The 18,844-nt window shown below is 48.3% G+C and overlaps 1 protein-coding gene across 6 annotated transcripts in view; it reads left to right on the forward strand.

Moving 5' to 3' along the window:
• The first annotated feature begins 1,738 nt into the window (after window positions 1-1,738).
• Window positions 1,739-18,844, forward strand: part of VWA2 (von Willebrand factor A domain containing 2) — a 49,762-nt gene continuing 32,656 nt past the window's right edge. Inside the window, exons 1-6 of one of the 6 annotated variants that reach the window (XM_061162724.1) lie at window positions 1,745-1,789; window positions 4,315-4,403; window positions 8,559-8,730; window positions 9,702-9,763; window positions 13,840-13,914; window positions 15,366-15,499. In XM_061162724.1, the coding sequence (XP_061018707.1) occupies window positions 8,645-8,730; window positions 9,702-9,763; window positions 13,840-13,914; window positions 15,366-15,499 (357 nt within the window). In that variant the 5' untranslated portion in view covers window positions 1,745-1,789; window positions 4,315-4,403; window positions 8,559-8,644. Of the gene's footprint in view, window positions 1,790-2,041; window positions 2,420-4,314; window positions 4,404-5,571; window positions 5,729-8,558; window positions 8,731-9,701; window positions 9,764-13,839; window positions 13,915-15,365; window positions 15,500-18,844 lie in introns of those variants that run through there. The other 5 variants (XM_061162726.1, XM_061162725.1, XM_061162727.1 and 2 more) reach the window with 5 other exon arrangements.

The following is an 18,844-nucleotide window of genomic DNA, read 5'->3' on the forward strand; positions in this document are numbered from 1 at the left end:
TGGAAAGGTACAGGTGATTAAACTTTGAAGGAGTTTGAAGCAACTAATATTGTTACCCAAAGTGGGGGTCCAGCTGCTCACCACTCTGAAGCCAATAAAGAGGCAAAGTTGCTGGAAAAGAAATTTGCTTTATTTTCAGTGCCGACAGCCTGAGAGGAGGGCAGACTCCTGTCCAAAGGCTGATTTCCCCCGCAAGGTAAAGGGAAGGGACTACATGCAAAAACAGCTCTGACAGTCATTTTGAAATTGGTCATGCGGTGGTTTGATCAGTGTCATCTTGATTTAAGTATAATTAGTCTTTAGTGCCAGGGTCAGTTTGTTTCCATTGCTTTGAGGCTAGCTCTCAGAATTGTAGCAGCTTAAGTCATGGCTGCATGTCTTGATGTGGTTAACTTCTTCCACCTGGTGGGGATTTTAGTCTCTCTAAGATAGTTCAGAGGATATGGCTCAGAATATTATCTATAGCCCTTGAAAAGGAACTAAAAATCCTTGATTATGCTTAATGACCAAATCTTATTTGACTGTTTTCCTTTGTTTCTGCCTCTTCTCACTTCTCTGATTAAATTTATTCTTTGGCTGAAGTTTTCTTACAGACAAAAGACTGGCTGAGGTCATAGTCCCCTAGGACCATAGGGTCCTGCTCTTTTTTGGTGTCTCCACCAGTATTTATAGTTTCAGCTTTTTTACTTCTTAATCATGGAATGAAAATGTGAAATACTTCCAACCACACATATAAAGCTGTCAGGACATCCAGAATTAAAATGTAGCCTCTGTGTGTATGTGTGTATATATATATATATATATATATATATATATATATATATATATATATATATATATATATATATAATACAATAAGAATTGTATATAATTCTTGCAGTTTACTCCAGGGAGTTACTGGGTTAAACACAAATATCTAAAGATTAAAATTAAAAGTTGATAGGTTAAGCACACTAGAACATTAAAAGTGGATAAAAGCCACAGAAAGATGTCAAAAAGGGACAAAGAAAATCTGGCTATGATACACTATACATGGAATGCTGCTGCTATTTAGTCATGAAGTCATGTTGGACTCTTGTGACCTCAAGGACAGTAGCCTGCCAGGCTCCTCTGTCCATGGGATTTCCCAGGCAAGAATGGTGGTGTGGGTTCCCATTTCCTTTGCCAGGGGATCTTCCTGACTCAGGAATCGAACCCCAGTCTCTTACTTCTCCTGCATTAGCTGGCAGGTTCTTTACCACTGAGCCACCAGGGAAGCCCATGCATGGAACGAGCTAAGGATAAAATTTTGAGTAGACTCATGCTGCAAGAAGAAACACCATAATATTAACAGGATTATCTCTGGGTAGTGGAGTAGGTGTGGTTTGCTTCACCTCATTTTCTTTTTTTTTTTTTGTAATGAGCACACCTTATGCAATGACACTTTTTTTTGGTGAAGTATGGAAACTATAGATCATGCAATAAGAGACTTTTGTTTTTAAGTGCTTACTATGCACAAGGCAGTGTGCCAGACTGAGCTACTTTTGCTTTATGGTATTTGGTTAAAAAAAAAAAAAATCAAGGCACCTTCCAGATTTCAATGAGGATGCTGGCCAAAAGGCCAATTATTATCGTCCAACGGCAGTAACAGAACACACAGGTAAACAAAGGGCAACTGCCATGACAAATAGAAACGATGCCAAAGTCAACATTTTCGCAAGGGTCGAAGCAATAAAATCCTGCGGTGTCCAAGGCGGATGGCACAGTGCTCCCTGCCGCACCGCTCGGGGGCTGGGAGACCAGAGCAGAAGTAAGTACCTTTGTTTGTCTCCCGACCTTGGCCAACGCGTGGCTTAAAAACGCGAGGGGCGGCTGCGGGCTGGCTTTCCAGCAACGCGATGCACCGCGCTGTGGAGAGCGGCCCTAGCGGGGTCGGCCGGCGCCGCGCCCCCGCCTCCCCTCGGTACGGAACACAGGTGTCCCACGTGGCTCCCGCCCGTGCGCCCTCCCCGGGCTTAGCAGCGCCCCCTGGCCCGGGCCGGATCCCGCCGCGCTCCTAGCCGTGAGTCCAGCCGGCGTGATTTCCTCGTCGCTGGAACCCCCTTCCTTCCCGGCGCTCGCACCGGAGGAGACGCCCCGCCCCCGGGCGCCCCTGCCCCGCGTGCAGAGACGGAGCGTCCCGCTTGGATGCGGCGTGGGCGCGGCGGGTTCGGTTTGTCATTGTCTGCGCTCCACCCGAGCACGGCGGCGGGGCCTGCACGCCTCTCCGGCAAGTCGGCGTCCCAGGCAGAACGCACCTGGCGCACCCCTCCTCGGGGCACCCCTCCTTCGGTCCCGGGGCGAGCCGGCGGGGGTCTTGGGAGCCAGCGCGCTGAGGGCCCGGCAGCAGCCCCTCCGGTGGGTCCCCCGGGAACGCCAAGCGGAGCGGCTCGGATCGCAGGTAAAGGGGACGGGCGTTCGGTGACTGTGAGTGGAGGAGGGAACCTCGTATTACACCTGGCCGGCTTAGCAGAGTCGTGGAACCCCTAACCTGGCTCGCCTTTTGAATAAAGTCTTTGGGGACAAGCCGATCCCTCCTTCCCCCCGCACCTCCTCCCATCTTACAGAAAAGATGCAGGTGTTAAAGTCACTCTTGCGTGGTTTTTCCAAGCAGCCCGGTGCCCCCAGCGAGGTCTCTGCATGCAGAGCCTGAGGGGGCCCGTGGCCCCGAGAAACTCGCCCTTGGCCTTTGGGAAGTCTAAGGGATTTATTCTCCATGGTGATTCACCTGCTTGGACACCAAGCCCCCCCACCAACCCCACTCTGGCCAGCTGGTCCAGCCCGGCTTACTGCACTTCTCCAGGTCAGACCCCAGGGTCTCAGAATTGCACCTTAAAAGCTTGCCAGGGGGCATGGATTTAAAAATTTGGTGGACACTCAGGCAGAAGAGAGAAGAGGAGGGCACCTTGCTTCCCTTCCACTGTGGAATCCGTGGCTGTCCTGCTGAGAAGGGCTTTTCCATGGGGACACTATGAAGTGTGTTTAGTATCTTGGAATTAAACATGTACAATTTTCAATTTAGGCAGTCCTTTAAAAACAACCCCTCTAGAACCTCTTAAGTGTTTTATAAATTAAAGTCTAAAAATTCAAGGTCTTTTGCTTTCTCTGTGACATTATATTAAGAAATGTGCAGTTATTGAGAGGAGTCAGAAAAGAAGGAAACCGAAAACTCAGCGCTGCAGCTGGCAAAGGCCGTGGGAGTTAATTTGTAAATGCTGCTGGCTTTCAGTAGCTTTTAGCCGTTGTCTTCCTTCGATTGATGGGATACAAAGCTTTACTGGATTGTTCTTTGTGTGGGATATGGCCCTTACTCTTCTTTGTAGAAATCCAGCTCAGAGCCATCTCTTGATGTATTAAGGATTTCCCAGTCTGGATCCCCAAGCAAATCCCGGAGGTCCACGGGGATTCCATCCTTCCTTCATCATACCTGTCTCTTTGAAAACCATCCATGACATTTTTCTTTAAATCCGGTTTTTTGGTCCACCACCCAGAGCTTACAGTAGCTGTTTCCCTTCCGCCTCACTAGGCTCAGGCTCTTGAAATGAATTAGAGTCAGATGCCCATGTTTTTACAGATGAGGAGACTGAGACCTAAAAAGGGTGGAAGACTGCCTGAGGGAGAACAGGAGAGCCTGCCAGGAACCCTGGCTCCTGGGTCTGTAGTGAGCACAGTCACTAATTGGCAAGTGATGACATTGAGGATAAACCATTGGTGCAAATGTAAAAGCCCTTTGTTAAGAATGTGCCCACCAGGTGCGCATCTTATGGAGTTTTTTCCACCACATCCCCACCACCTGGGAGAGTGCTGGGCGCAGGGCAGATGCTTAATAATTGTTATTGAATAAGTTAAATTTCACGTCATTGTATCAGTGGAAGGGTCAACACCGTGAGTGTGTTAAAACAGTGATTCCCACACTTTGAGCAGTAAGAAAAAAAAGAACAGTTTTAATTGAGAGGACTGTAACAGAATTGCTAATTTTTAATTTTATCCCACAAGGATATTTTTTAAAAATGCGATAAACCCCTCACATCATCTACAAAGCTATTGGAGGCCTCTTGCGGGCCCTGCATAAGAGAGGGTCTAGGCCATGTGAGATACCCCTGCTTCAGTATCCCAAGCCATCAACCCAAATCAGCTGGACACGCTCAAAGGCCCTTCTTTTAGTTCACACTTTCATCTTCTAAACAGCTCCAGCTGCTTACTATTCCACCGCAAAACCACCTGCTGGGTTTCCCTGATTGTGATCCTTCTATTCCTCACTTCCCATCCTGATCCTGGGTCCCTTCTCTTAACTAGATTTCCTGATCTCCACTTGGGCACCTCTGCCCTTGCCCAGAGGACTTTGGCACTGTTGGCTCATGGGATCCTAGCAATAACCTTTCCAGGTAAATAGAGTGTGTAATGTAACCCGCATTTTTGAAAGAAGAAAATTGAGTGACTAAAGTGAAAGAACGTACTTGGGAGGTTGGTGCTCAGGTCTCCTGACGTCAGATTGGTGCCCTTTGCACACCAACTGTGTGCTACATGCTTCTTGTCACGTCTGGGCTGCCCACATCCAAAGAACTGGGCCTGACGCCAAACTTGTGATTTACCAGCTCTTTGACCTTGGACCCCAACTTCTCCAAGACCATTTTCACAAGTGTGAAAGTGGAATTGATCGTGTCTACCCTATAGGGTATATGAACGTAGTTATATGACGTTAATACGTGAAATGCAGTGATAATCTTTTGACACCATATGTTCAAAAAGTCTTTTACCATTATGGGGGACTTTCACACTATTTCACTGGATCTTTACAACACTGTCAGTTATGAAACAGATGAATGAGGTGGGAAGTTGGTGTTTGCAGAATTACCCACCTGGTTAGAAGCAGAGCTAGTCTGGAATTCTATCTTTGGAGTTCCAGTCCTGTGGATGCACTTTCCAGAATCCTATGACAGTGAATTTGGTGGCTCAGATGGTAAAGAATCTGCCTGCGGTACAGGAGACCCATTCAATCCCTGAGTCAGGAAGATTCCCTGAAGAAAGGAATGGCTACCCACTCCAGTATTCTTGTCTGGAGAATTCCATGAACTGAAGAGCCTGGCGGGCTACAGTCTGTGGGGTCTCAAAGAGTTGGACACAACTGAGTGACTAATACACATACTGACAGTTTCAATAAAGGAGTTTCAAATACTATCAAAACAAGCATCAGAATCTCTTGGCAGGTACAGTGTGTGGGAAGCCTGTGGTTTACGCCCAATCTGCCTCTTCTCCCCAGCCATCCAGGGACCCAAAGGGCACAGTTTGTCCCTTGTGGCTGATTTCTGGTTGTCAGACTGTTGGGTTCTGAAAATTTGTGATTTTATTAGAGAAAGCATAGAGTGCCCAGAACAACTTGTAAAATGCTCTTCATACCTTATCGGACTAGAAACGTGTCAACCACTTCCCCTGACTGGGTCTGAGCCAAGTATTTTGCCAAGTGAACAAGGAAGATGTTTGTTACAGCAAAAGACCACAGGCTTCCTGGCTGACTTACCTCCAGTTTGAAAGTCTGTCTTTTCTGGTGTGGACTGTTTTTGTAAAGGGTTCAGATTTCCATTCTGCTGATGGAGAAGAGACTGCCAAGGGCTAATCTAATATTTGAGGTTGGAATTGCATTTTGTAAGGAGGTGGAAGTGCTCTCCTTTTTCACCCTGCCCTTGTTTCACTTCCGATCTTAGAGGAGAAGGTGAGCATTGTCCTGCAAAACCGCCTTTAGCTATTGCTCGGTCTGGCCCTTCTTTTTCAAAAGTAGCCTTGTTTGGCCTTTGCTTTCTTTCTGTCTCTTGGGAAATGCAATCTCTGGGCGGCACAGAGTGTGATGTTTTGCGGTGCCCTGCAGCAAACCTCACACATCTGCTGTTCCTCGTGCTGCTATTGCTACAAGGAATCAGGATTTCAAAATAACAATCATCAGATAAGAAGACTAGGGAGTCGGGGAGGGATCCAGGTCCATGTGTGAGAACCCCAGAAGCCAGGAATGACGTGTGAGGTTAGCATGAGTAACGGAATAGAAAGGAGCAAATGTGATGAGCCAGGTGTTTTGTAATGGAAGAGGCTTGACGAGGTGTACCTGGGAGTGGAGATTCTGTTTCTGCCCCTGGGTTGCAGACCACTCCCGTCTGCTTAGTACAAGACTGCAGAAAGTTCTCGAAATCTACTCAAGTTATGTGCTCGGGAGTGGGAGTTGCTGGCAGCTGATGGAAGACTGCCAACAGGTGAGATTCAGGGTGGCAGGTTTTTAATTAGGCTCTGTTCCTCTGTCCTGATCCCCCATAATCAGGAAGGTGACAGATCGAACAGAACACAGGCCAGAAGGAGTAGGATCCACTTATTAACTGTCTCACCTGGGGCAAAATATTTGGCTTCTCCCTGTCTCAGCTTTCCCATCTGTCAAATGGGGGCTTGCTGTGAGCATTAGGAGAGAGAAGATAACGTAAGTATGGAGCCTGGTGTGTGTTAATCTCTGTCATGGCCAACTCTCTGTGACCCCATGGATTGTAGCCCACTAAGTTCCTCTGTCCATGGAATTCTCTAGGCAAGAATACTGGAATGGGTAGCCATTCCCTTCTCCAGGGGATCTTCCCGAACCAGGGATCAAACCCAGGTTTCCTGCATTGCAGGCAGATTCTTTTCCGTCTGAGTCACCAGGGAAGCCCACGGAGCCTGGTACTGGGTGTTTAGTGAGTAAATAACGTTCACTAGATGGGAGCAGCTGTTTTTTTTTTTTTTTTTTTTTTTTACTGTGGAATCCATCCTTTCAAGTCTTAGATGTAGGGTTGTATTTAGAATGTTGAGTTAGTATTGAAAGAAAGTGTTGGCTGTGTGAGGAGGGGGGATTGAGCTGAATATTTGAGATGACTGGGTGGGAATAGATAGAGTACTATTAATTCTGTATCATCATTGAAACAACATTACGTTCATTTATCTTGGTATAAAAAAGGATACCGTGAGTGCGGTGAGCATGGATTCATCAGGAAGTATCCCTCTAGCCCCCCTGCCTGAAGCATTATGATGCTGATTTCCAGCAAGCACGTGTCTCACCTACTACGTGCCAGGCACATGCAGAGACTGAGACACAGTGCCTAGTCCCTGAGCCATTTGCCACTCGGCAGGCAGGTTCAGTGTGGGCTGCGTGACCATGGGGATTGCGGTGGGGGCACGGGGGTCAATGGGGGAGGCGCTGCCGAGGTCTCAGGGTCAGCACCACCTGAACCTGGCACTCACAGGAGGCACTTGGTTTCCTATATTGACTTCCAGGTTGCCAACGTAAACTTCGTTTTAATGAGCAGAACCTTGGGAGGCTCTGGAAAAACATTCACCTGGGCAAGCAGAGGCGCATGGTGGAGCCAGATGGATCTGCCTAGGTTTGTCCCCTAGTACGGGGAGGGACCCGTGTTCACGAACACCATGCTCTGCGGCAGGAAACTTCTGTGCTCCCTTTTGCCTTGTCCTCCCGGGAGGCCGCTAGAATCCTAGTTTTGTTTAAAAAAAAAAAAAAATCAACAGGCCTGAGCCTCAGAGTCCTGCGTGTGCCCATGGTCGGAAGCTGTGATCCCAGCAAATCTTGAGCCTCAGGACTGGATGGCACAGGGATGCCCTCTCTTTCTCCTCCGAGCTGGCCCTTGTCCCCAGGCCTCACCCCTGCCTGGCTCCCAGGCGGCAGGTATGGACTTGCCCTGCGGCTGTTGTGTGGAATAAGAGGAAAGAGAATAGGAGGCATGTCCACGTCCCCACTGGTCAGCATCCTCTCCGGCCACCTCTCTGCCGACCATGCCTGGGAAGCTCCCGCCCTCCTCCCTCCTGTAGTGCCTCGTCTCTGGTTCTCACTTAGATGAGGTGAAGCTGGGAAACCTCTCAGTTACTTGAAGCACAGAGACTCTCAGCTGGTTAGGCAATTCCATTTAGTTTGCTTCAGAAGAGTTTTGAAATCCAGAGAGCTGAATAAACAGTGGAGTAAGGTCTGACCGTCATAGGTCCATGGTGGAGAGGAGATCAAGAGGGGATTTTCTTTCTTTCTTTTTTTTTCAACCAGAAGACATCTTAGCAGCCTCTGGTCCACCCTCCTCATTTTCAGGTGAGGAACTGTGGCTGCTTTCAGGGTCGCAGAGCATCAGATGAGACATGGGACCTGTGGATCCAGGGTGCACACACTCTGTCACCGGGGGCAGAGGTAGCTCCCGAGTCACGGTGTACCAGCTCAGGGTGCATGGAGTTCAGGGGCGTGGCCCATGGACCTTGAGCTGACCTCGGCTCTAGGAGTAGCATGGTTAGAAGAAAGCCCGTTGGACGGGGACCTGGAGACTCAGGACTCCTCCCTTCTGAGCCTCAGGGACGCCTTCCCATTTCACTTCTGGGGTGTGTGTGCTTATTCACTGAGTCCCCTCCTTAGTTTGACACCGGAGCGCGCCCCCTGAGGGTAGGAGTGCAGGCCCCCGGGGTGTGGGGGGCATGGTCAGCACTTCAAGAAAGCACCACCCTCCCCACCCCACCGCCCCGCTTATTCATATTTCCTGCAGTTCCAGTGAGGTCTTCACGCACACCAGCTGGGTCATTTTTAACTTTTCTGCAAATCAGAAGAATCTGCATTTCCTGGGTGACTTCGATGTTCAAGGCAGCCCTTGCTCTCAGCCTGGTTGGCAAATCCTCTGAATTCAGAATCCAGCTGTGTTTTGTTCCTGCCTCAGCCAGGTGTGTTTTCAGTGCCTGGACAGAGGTGGTGGGGTGCTTCAGACAAGTAACACATTCATTTTAGCGCAGATTAAGTTAGAGAAGATGACCAGGAGACTCCGGCCTGGTGTTTTGGAGAAGTGGTGTCCCTAATGGAGGTGGGGAGGGGCGGTCCCAAGGGCCAAGATCCATGTAAGGAATCTTGGGCCCTCTGCCTTGCTATCCGTGTTTGTGTATGTGTGTATATATATATGTGTATATATATATTTGGCTTTGATGGATCTTTGTTGCTTTGTGTGGGCTTTCTTTAGTTGCAGGGAGCAGGGGCTATTCTTCACTGCTGTGGCTCCTCTTGTTTTGGAGACAGGCTCGAGGCTGCGTGGGGTTCAGTGGTTGCAGCACACGGGCTCAGTAGTTGTGGCTTAGTTACCCCAAGGCATGTGGAATCTTCATGGACCCAGGATGGAATCCTTGTCCCCTGCATTGGCAGGCGGATTCTTAACCACTGGACCACCAGGGAAGTCCCTATCCATGTTCTTAGGTGCAGGAGCATGGCCCTCTTTGAGGATGTCAGGTTGACTTTCGAGAGCGTCAGGTTGAAGTGAGTTTTCTCTGTCCATGAAATTCTCCAGGCAAGAATACTGGAGTGGATTGCCATTCTTTTCTCCAGGAGATCTTCCTGACCCAGGGATTGAGCCTGGGTCTCCTGCACTGCAGGCAGATTCTTTATCGACTGAGCTACCAGGGAAGGGGAAGATGTTAAGGCTGTCCTTTAAAATCAGTCATTGGAGTAAAGTTTTCCATGGCTTTTTGGGATCTGAGTCTTCTCCAGACTACTGTAGTTATCATGCGAGCAGCAGTCTCTAGGGTCGTATCTGTGACCCGGGAAAGGCTGAGCCCTTGTTGTCTTGTTTGGGAGTATGACTTGGGAGAGCTGACAGAACTGATTGCTGATCCTTTTTTTTTAAATTTTCCTTGTCCTGACCCTCTAGTCATATCAACATGCCCTCTTTCCTGTTGCTGGAAGCCATCTGCATTGTCCTGTTTGCTGGAGGTGAGTGTTCTTGGTGTGGGGAGAGGTGGGTGAGGTGTTGAGGGGTTTGATGCACCTCACATATGGTGGATTTTGACTTCTAAAGGACTCTTGAGTGCATACATGTTTCTCCACTCCTGGCCACCTGCCTAGTCTAAGCCCCATCTTCTGGTGCTTGGACCACTGCAGTAGCCTCCTGAATCATCTCCCTGGATTCACCCGGTGCCCCTCCATCCTGTTCTTCACACATTTCAAAATGCAAATCTGGTCATATCTGGACACCTCTCCATTCCCACTGCCTACCTGAAGCGTTTAAGTGATATTCCATTGCTCTTAAGACGGCCTGCCTGATCTGACCTTGTACCACATGGTGTCCCCTCTGGAGCTCCTTCCCTCCTCCTCTTTGCTGCAGGCCACACTCCTTCCAGGCCAGCCCAGCACCCTTGCTCCCTCCCATCCTGGGATTCTCAGTTAAGGTGGCCCGTCTGCCTGTATCACAGACTCACCCAGTACCTCTACCCTGCTAAACTCCTACTCATCCTCCAGCACCCAGCTCAGTTCCTCTTGGATCCCCAGGTCAGGTCAGATCCCCATACTAAAACCCCGAGTCCCATTGGGTCTCTCTGTTGTGTTGCATTAATACAGATATGAGTTTATTTCTGTGTGAATTTTTAAAAATGAGCGTTCGTCTTCTCCGCTGGACATAGGCTGTGTAGTCTTGGCACCTAGCACTGGCCTTGGCACATAATCTGTGCTCAAGAAGTAGATTAGTGAATGGATAATGGAGCAAATCGGTTTTCTATTTTCTTCCCACATGGCCCTCCCACATTCTAGACTCTTTGAAATACGAGATGGTAGAAAGGAATAGGTGTGTTTTGTGGGTTGGCTGATGAGTAAGAATGAGCGGGCGGGGTGGCTGGCTGCCTGAGGCTCACCCAGGGTCCTCTTGCAGTCTCGGAGGCTCTCTCGCAGCTCCTCCCTGGTCTGTTTTCTGTGAGTAGGGGTATCCTCACTATTCATTGGCTACTGTCACCATCTGCTTGTTTTCGGGAACCTCAGGGAGATAGAGGCTGGAAGAAGGACATGGTTGTCCAGTTCGCCCATCCCCTCTCTTGAAGCCATGTGTGTGATCAGTGTCACACAGTAGCTTCATAACCAAGGGACTGGGATGAAATGAGACATGTTTGGGGACATGCGGTCCCTGGGGGCCCAGGCACAGTAAAGCTTCTGTTTTAACTCACTTTGGAAGCTCACCATCGCCTGTCCAGTTTACAGAGCACTGGATCTGACACCCCTCGGTTGTACCAAAGAGACAGGGAAGGCTCAGAGAGGCTAAGTGATTTGCCTGAGGCTGCACAGCTTTCAGGAGCAGGACTGGGATGAAAACCCAAACCTGAGTCTCCCCACCCTGTCCAGGAAGGCAGTCCTCAGAGGTGAAGGCTGACTTCACCTCTGGGAGAGGAAGCCGTAGTCACATGTTCACTGACTCTCTGTTCCAGGGGGGACTTCTGCAGAGTCCTGAGGTAGTTTCACAGCGGCACCATGGGATGACACTGGGTACCCGCTCCCTGGAAGGAGGTCTCACCTGACGCCTGGCACCTGCCAGGACTGCTGAGCACATGATATGGTTATATAAGCTGAGTCACATCTGTAGTGAGTGGTCCTTGGTCACAGAGCTCCTCCTCCCATCTCCCATCCAGGGGTGGTGGCTGGTCAGTCTCCAACTGGAGAATGTGCCAGTAAAACATTTAAAAAGACCTTAGGGATTCCTCAGGGACCTCCCTGAGGTCCAGACAGTAAAGAATCTGCCTGCAATGTGGGAGACCCTGGTTCAATCCCTGGGTTGGGAAGATCCCCTAGAGAAGGAAATGGCAACTCAGTCCAGTATTCTTGCCTGGAGAATTCCATGGACAGAGGAGCCTGATGTGCTACAGTCCGTGGGGTCATAAAGAGTCAGACATGACTGAGCTACTGACACTTTCACTTTAAGGATTCCTCAACTCCTGGACCTTTTGTCAGTGATTCATGGGTTCATTCAGGAGAGCTTGGTGCTTTCCTGCTTTGACTTCAGGGTCGAAGGAGGTGAGTGTTTTTAATTCATTTGGCCAAACTGTGTGCAGAAGGCTGGGCTGGGCTCTGTGGAGATAGGTGAAGGTGTTTCTGCCCCCGGGGAACCTCAGGGGGCACAGGGCTCATGGGAGCAGCACCTCACTGTAGGGTGGGCTGTAGCAGGGTCCCCCAAGTTGGCAAGATCTTGAGGATGTCTGAACGCAGTGACATAGAAAGCCTCCATAATCTGGGAGACCAGTCTGCTGAATTACTGAGTGATTTTTGAGTTCTTTTGTTTTGGGATTTTAGGGGGAAGTGTTGCCTCTGTCCCAACATCTGCCAAGTTTTAGGGAAGTGGAGGATTTTTCTCTTTAACTCAGTCTACTGTCTGTGTTGTAGTTTATGTCTTGTTTCTGCCTCTGGGAAAATGGCGGTGGTGGGCTCTCTTAGATCTCATGACAGACATGTATTTGTCTGACAACTTTTGACTATGGAGCTAATGGTGGTTCAGCATCTTGCCCTAGAACCGTCTCCTCTAGTAGAGATTGAGGGGAGGGCACATAAGGTGAGCAGGAACTCAAAAGAGAGGATTGGGGTGGAAGTAGACACTGGTTCAGCCTGTTATTTGGGGACCAGTGAGAAGAGAGGAGCCACAGAAGGTGGAACTGGGACCAGCCATGGGGGTGGTTGACTAATGAACTCCAGCAGGTACCGCCAACTAGAGGTACCCCTCCCCCCAGAACCTGACCTCATCTTTTGGTGTCCTCTTCCTCGTCACCATCCTGGCAGTGGCAAATCCCCCTGAGCCCAACTTCCCTGTGTTATGTGATTCCTACCACACCCCTACCTCCTTCCCAGCCTGATTCCATCTCCTTTACCTCTTTGCCCAGCAGCCTCTCCCACACCTCATATTCCTTCATCTGCCCCTGGCCTGGCCTGGCCTGCTCCTAGGTTCTGCACACCCTCACTTTGTGCCTTATGTGCTTATCTACAGGACGTGGACATATGTAAGCCTCTGCATGTCTGCTTTGTCTGACAGTGGGCATGCATGTTTAGCTTTTCAAATAACCCCTCCAAGTGGCAGCTTATTGTCTTCAGGACTTTCATTGTGGTTGGCTTGCTGTTCTACACCTGGCATGTTACCTGCCCTCAGAGTTTATTTTGTAAATTATTGACTGCTCATATGCCATTACCACAATTTTACAGGGTATCACATAGAAGAAAAAGGTGTATCCACAAGCTTCCTACCCAAAACTTTTTAGCCTTTGTTCATGTTAATTGCATTGAATGATTGTATCAGTGTTACTCTGAGTCCTATCTCTATGGGTATTTGTCATCACCTTCATTCCTCTGAAACAAATAACATTGAAGGAGATGTCTTGGTGGCACATTTCCCCTTCCCTAAAATTGTTTTTCCTTTGGATCAATTCCCAGGTGTGATGCTTTGTAGCCTAACCCCTTTTATGACTCCTAATTCATTTGGCTAAAGTGTTTTCCAAAAAGGTTGTGCCAATTTACTGTGCCACTATTGGAAAAGGTTGTCCTGACTTAATCTCTCCAGTTACATTTAAATTTAAACCTTGATCATCTAAATTTCACGTTTAAAAGGGTACCCCATGGTTTGAGTTACAGCATTTTGTCAGCTATTTGAAAATTTTCCCTGTGCTTTTCTAGGAATTCCCTTCCTTCTGTGAATTGTCTGTTCATGTTCAAGGTTAATTTTTATGGCAAGATGGGGGCACCCGGTTCTTATGCCTAACCAGGGGCAAAACTCGTCAGAATCAAGGCTCTCTATATCCCCTGGGTAGATATTTTTAATTTTTCTCTTCAAAATACCCAAATTTAAACGCAGAGGTGCCTGATAAAGTTGGAGTAATTGGAGAGGGCGTTATTTGTGTTATCCACCTGGTAATTTTTAAGATACAATATCAAACTCTTCCACGTTCCTGTTTTCTCTGTTGTTACCTGTTCATTCTGGTCACATAACGTGGAGACTAAGACTCCTCCCCTTTCTGCCTTGTAATGTGTGCTTATGTTTTCTCTCCCAGTGCCCCCATCCCTCCTTCTTCAGGAAGTCCACGTGAGCAAGGAGATTATTGGGAAGATTTCAGTCGCCAGCAAAAGTAAGCCCATGTTTTTCTCGACCCTCCAAACCCTCCCACTCTGGCCTCTACGTAACGGACCCAAGGGAAATCTTTTGGCTTCAGACATTTTCTTTCCCATCCCTGTCTTCTTTCACACTGTGGCCAGAGTGACTTCCCCCAAACAGAGGCCTGACTAAGTTCCTCTCCTGGGTGAAAAACCTAGGAAGATCCCTACTGCTGAATTTCTTGGCCCTTGCTTCAAGGTTCTTCTTTTGTATGACCACCGTCTACCCAACCAGCCTCATCGGCTGCTATATTTCTTCCTCTTTCTCTCTGCTTGGCACTCCCTCCACATGCTCAAGCCTGCCCTCCTGCTGGCAGGGACTCTCCGGCCACCTTCCCTCCCTCTCTGGAGAAATCCCCCTAGCTGGGTGGCACCTTCTCACTGGTGCTCCTCTGACTTCCACTCTCTCATCTTCATGGTGAGGTGACAGGGTGTAGACTCTGACACCCTGGGTTGGACTCCTGGCTACACCACTTCCTGGTACTTTGACCTCAGGAAAGTTCCCTGAATTGCCCTGTACCCTGCTCTGTTTATCTTGCCAATGGGAATACAAATTGTAAATCTATTTAGGGGTGGGAGTTGGGGGGGGCTAGGAAGCTGCTAGCTAAAGGGTACAGAGTTTCCTTTTGAGGAGATGAAAGATGTTCTAAGATTGACTGTGATGGTAGAATATCTCTTTGAATATACCAAAAGCCATTGATGAGATTGTTGGATGGCATCATTGACTCAGTGGACTTGAGTTTGAGCAAACTCTGGGAGATGGTGAAGGACAGGGAAGCCTGGCGTGCTGCAGTCCATGGGGTCACAAAGAGTCAAACACAACTGAGCAACTGAGCAACAAAAAAAAGCCACTGAAGTGTATAGTTCAAATGTTGACTTGTATGTAAGTGACATCTCAAGATAACTGTGAAAAAATAAAAAAAATTATAGTCTATCTCAAGGTGGTTATGAGAATTAAATAAATTAGTGCATTTAAAGTGTTTAAAGCAGAGTACCCAGCCTATAGGAAAGATGTGGTTAGGCTTGTGATTACTTAGACATACATCCTTATGTCCCAGGGTGCCTGACTGTGTCCCAGGCTAGATTGTGAACCACGAGGGTGGGATCCAAGGCTCTTGGGTATCTCTCCATGGCTCCAGCGGCCCCTCTTCTCAGATGGCTTAGTTAGTGTTGTTGAATTAGCCTCTTCCATTATCACACAGACTTTCATCAGTGTTGCGCCCATGGTAGGTCCATGCTCCCCACTGCAGGGGAGCATTGCCTGTGGCCCAGAATCGTCTCCAGTGTTATCTCCCCCACTGTACTAAGAGGAGCTTGACCCACTGCAAGATTGTTTCCACCTCCACTCTGCTCTGGGAGGAAGATCTTCTCAGGACCAGACCACAGGGAAGCTGGCTGTCACTCATGTTGCCCCACTCTCCCCTAGTGATGTGGTGCTCGGCTGCAGTGGACATCCTGTTTCTGATGGATGGCTCTCACAGTGTCGGGAAAGGGAGCTTTGAAAGGTCCAAGCACTTTGCCATCACGGTCTGTGATGCTCTGGACATCAACCCCAGGAAGGTGAGTGCAAGTCTCATTGTCTTTGTATTAGGGTTTCGGGTGCAAGAGACAGAAAGCCCGTTTTAAGTGGAAGAGTGCATTTCCTGGCTTGTAGAACCAGGAAGACAAAGGGGATGAATCCTGGTTGCAGGCACAGTGGAATCCCAGGCCTCAGTCGCTCTTTTTCTCCTCCTCTCCATTTTGCTTTCCTCATTTGGCTTCCTCCCCAGGCAGGTTCTCCTTACTCAGCAGAGTTGTCCTACACAGTCCTTCCAGCTAGTCATCCCCAGAAAAAGAACGCGGACTTCTTTCCCTGTGGAGCTGGCGGAAGTCCTCAGGGGGCCTCTGATTGGGCAGATGTAGGTCACATGACAATCCCTTTGCCAGTCACAGAAGTCAGAGGGAAGCACTTGTCTGGCCATTGCCGAGTCACGTGCTTATCCTCCTTCTTGGGGTGGGGATGAACACTTGGATTTCCTGCTAGAAAGAGAGGTTGTGCTTGCGGAACTGCGGGAAAAGGAAAGCATGCTGCAGACAAAAACTTTCAAAAAGTTTTTGAAAAAGTTTTTGAAACAGACAAAAAGTTTCAGACAAAAACTTTCTGAAGACTAAGGTCTTAATACAGATCAGCTCCTACCCTTTGTGTTTGCTTGAAGGGAGCAGCTCCTGCCTAGTGAATCCAGCCAGTATCTTCATTTCTTGTTCTTCCTGGTTCCAGATAGCAAGTCTTAAATGTCAGCAGACTGTGCTAGCTGTGGCTTTTGTTGCTAAAAACTGTCATTTGGGAACAGCTCAACAGAAAAATGGAGAAGGAAATGGCAACCCACTGCAGTACTCTTGCCTGGAAAATCCCATGGATGGAGGACCATGGTAGGCTACAGTCCATGGGGTTGCAGAGAGTCGGACACGACTGAGTGACTTCACTTCACTTCAGCAGAAAAATGGACAATAAACAAAGACAGTTCCCAGAAAATGGAACACAGATGGCCCTCTGACATAGGAAAAGATGCCCAACCTCATTCAATGAAATAGCAAATCTCTGACTGATACACTATTTTCTATTTAACTGGATTACCAAAATCTAGAGTTTGGTCCTATGCTTCATTGGCAAGCCTGTAGGAAACTGGTGTTCTCATGCTGGTAGGAATGTGCAGCCTCATTATGGAAGAATTTAACAGGGTCCATCCAAATGACAAAGGCTGGGACCCTTTGACTTCGTAATTTATCCTATAGACTCCCACAGGTACCAAATAACTCACACGAGGTTATTCATTGCAGTCTTGTTTGTAAAAGATTTCAGGCAACCCAAAGGCCCTCTCACAGGGGTAAATCCTTTATGGTGTCTTCATATAATGAAACACAGGGCTGCTGTCAAAAGTGAATGAGAAAAAATCTTTGATGTGGAAAAACACCAACACAAATGGAGTATAAAAGTAAGGTGCAGATGGTATGTGTGATATGTTACTCTTTATGAAAAATGGAGATGAAAAGAGCCTGTATTTATATTTGTTTATATGTGCATGAAGAAACTCTGGGGGTGTTTGTAAGAGGCAAAGAGCTGTGGTTTCCCATTGAGGGAGGGAGTGGGAACTGAGCAGATGGGGCACAAGTCCAGGGGGAGGCCCATTGGTATAAATGTTTTTATACTTTTGAATCGTGTGAACTGACTCACAAATCAAGTAAAAATTTAAGAAGGGAATTTTGGTTTGGAAAGTTGTAATTACATGAATGAGAGACTAGTCACATACAGGTGGAGGAAGGAAGTGGTTTTCCAAGATGACATTCCTGGATTAATCCTAGAAAAACCTCCAGGATTTAGGAGCAAAAGGGGCTTTTAATGAGAGCCAGATTTCTTCCAGAAATGACATGTCATTTGTGAGGAGTGAGCACCTTACCCTGGACTTCTGGCTGTATTGCATGGTTGTAGCTGACATCATTCTGTCTAGAAGCTGGAAGTTCAAGTGTAAGGTCAACCCATCGCGGACTCTCAGAGGGTCAAGGCCAGAGGCTGCTGAGACTCTGCCCTCCTCCCCACGGGGCCCTGCTTTTTAAAGGAAGTGATTCTTTGGGGTGCAGGTGGGGGGTTGCTAGTTTTTTCATGGAGGCAGAGCCATAAAGATCAAACACTGTTGACCTTGAAATGGATGCAGTATGTCCTGAAATGGGTAGTCTGGAGATCCCAGTAGATGACAAGTTGGAAGAAAAGAACTTCACGGATTATTAGAGGATGTTTTATAGATGAAGATACAGGCTCAGAGAGGCTAAGTGACTGCCTAGGGTCACACAGCAATCTTAGAGGAGAGCTCTCAGCATGGAAGAACTAGGGGCTCTTGAGCCTCAGCCCAGGACTTCACATTCTGGTCTCACAGTCACAGAGGCCGTGGACAGCTGGTGACATGGTGGGGTGTGTCTGTGTCTGTACATGGAAGTGGTGGGTACTGATGGAATTCAGCATCCTCAAAGAGAGCGTAAGGAAACAGTATGGGTGGTACTTCTGCGAGCAACTCTCCCAACCCACAGGTGCCCAGAATTCAGGGAATTTAATGTTGCCAAGCCACATCTAGAATATGGCATTTTTAAGGTGGCAATGAAGTCGCTAAGTAGCATCACTCTTTGCGACCCCATTTATTGTAGCCTGCTGGGCTCCTCTGTCCATGAGATTTCCCAGGCAAGAATACTGGAGTGGGTTGCCGTTCCCTTCTCCAGGGGACCTTCCAGACCCAGGGATCAAACCCACATTTCCTGCATTGCAGGCAGATTTTTTACCACTGAGCCACCAGGGAAGACCTAATTTTTTTTAAGCTTAGATATTGGCGAACTAGACAGTACCCACAATAGTGAGAGGCCTGGACATTTTTGTATGAGGGAACCTGACTGTCACTTTCACTGGAAGGAGGGTGACTAGTGGCTCTGTTTTATTAACAGGACAAAGTCTGGGTGTTGAGGGAGCTGTATTTGGGTTTGACATGAGAAAACTTTCTCATAGCAAGACTTGTTGAGCTAAAGAGTTGGTGTCTTTTTCGCAAGCAAATGAGCGCCTCTACCTCCAAGCTGCTCAGTGGAATTGCTAGTTGAAGAAAGATTTTTGCATTGGGGTGATTTCAGATGCTTCAGTCTGACCTGTGGCTTCAGGTTTGTTGTGTTTGCAGCTGCATTTGAGGTGTCATCGTCTTGTTATTGGGCTTCCCATGTGGCACTAGTGGTAAAGAACCCGCCTGTCAATGCAGGAGACTGAAGAGAGGCAGGTTTGATCCTGGAGTCAGGAAGATCCCCTGGAGGAGAGCGTGGCAACCCACTCCAGTATTCTTGCCTGGAGAACCCCATGGACAGAGGAGCCTGGTGGGCTACAGTCCGTGGGGCCACAGA

Source organism: Dama dama, chromosome 15 (genome assembly GCF_033118175.1).
Source record: "Dama dama isolate Ldn47 chromosome 15, ASM3311817v1, whole genome shotgun sequence".
Taxonomy (NCBI): domain Eukaryota; kingdom Metazoa; phylum Chordata; class Mammalia; order Artiodactyla; family Cervidae; genus Dama; species Dama dama.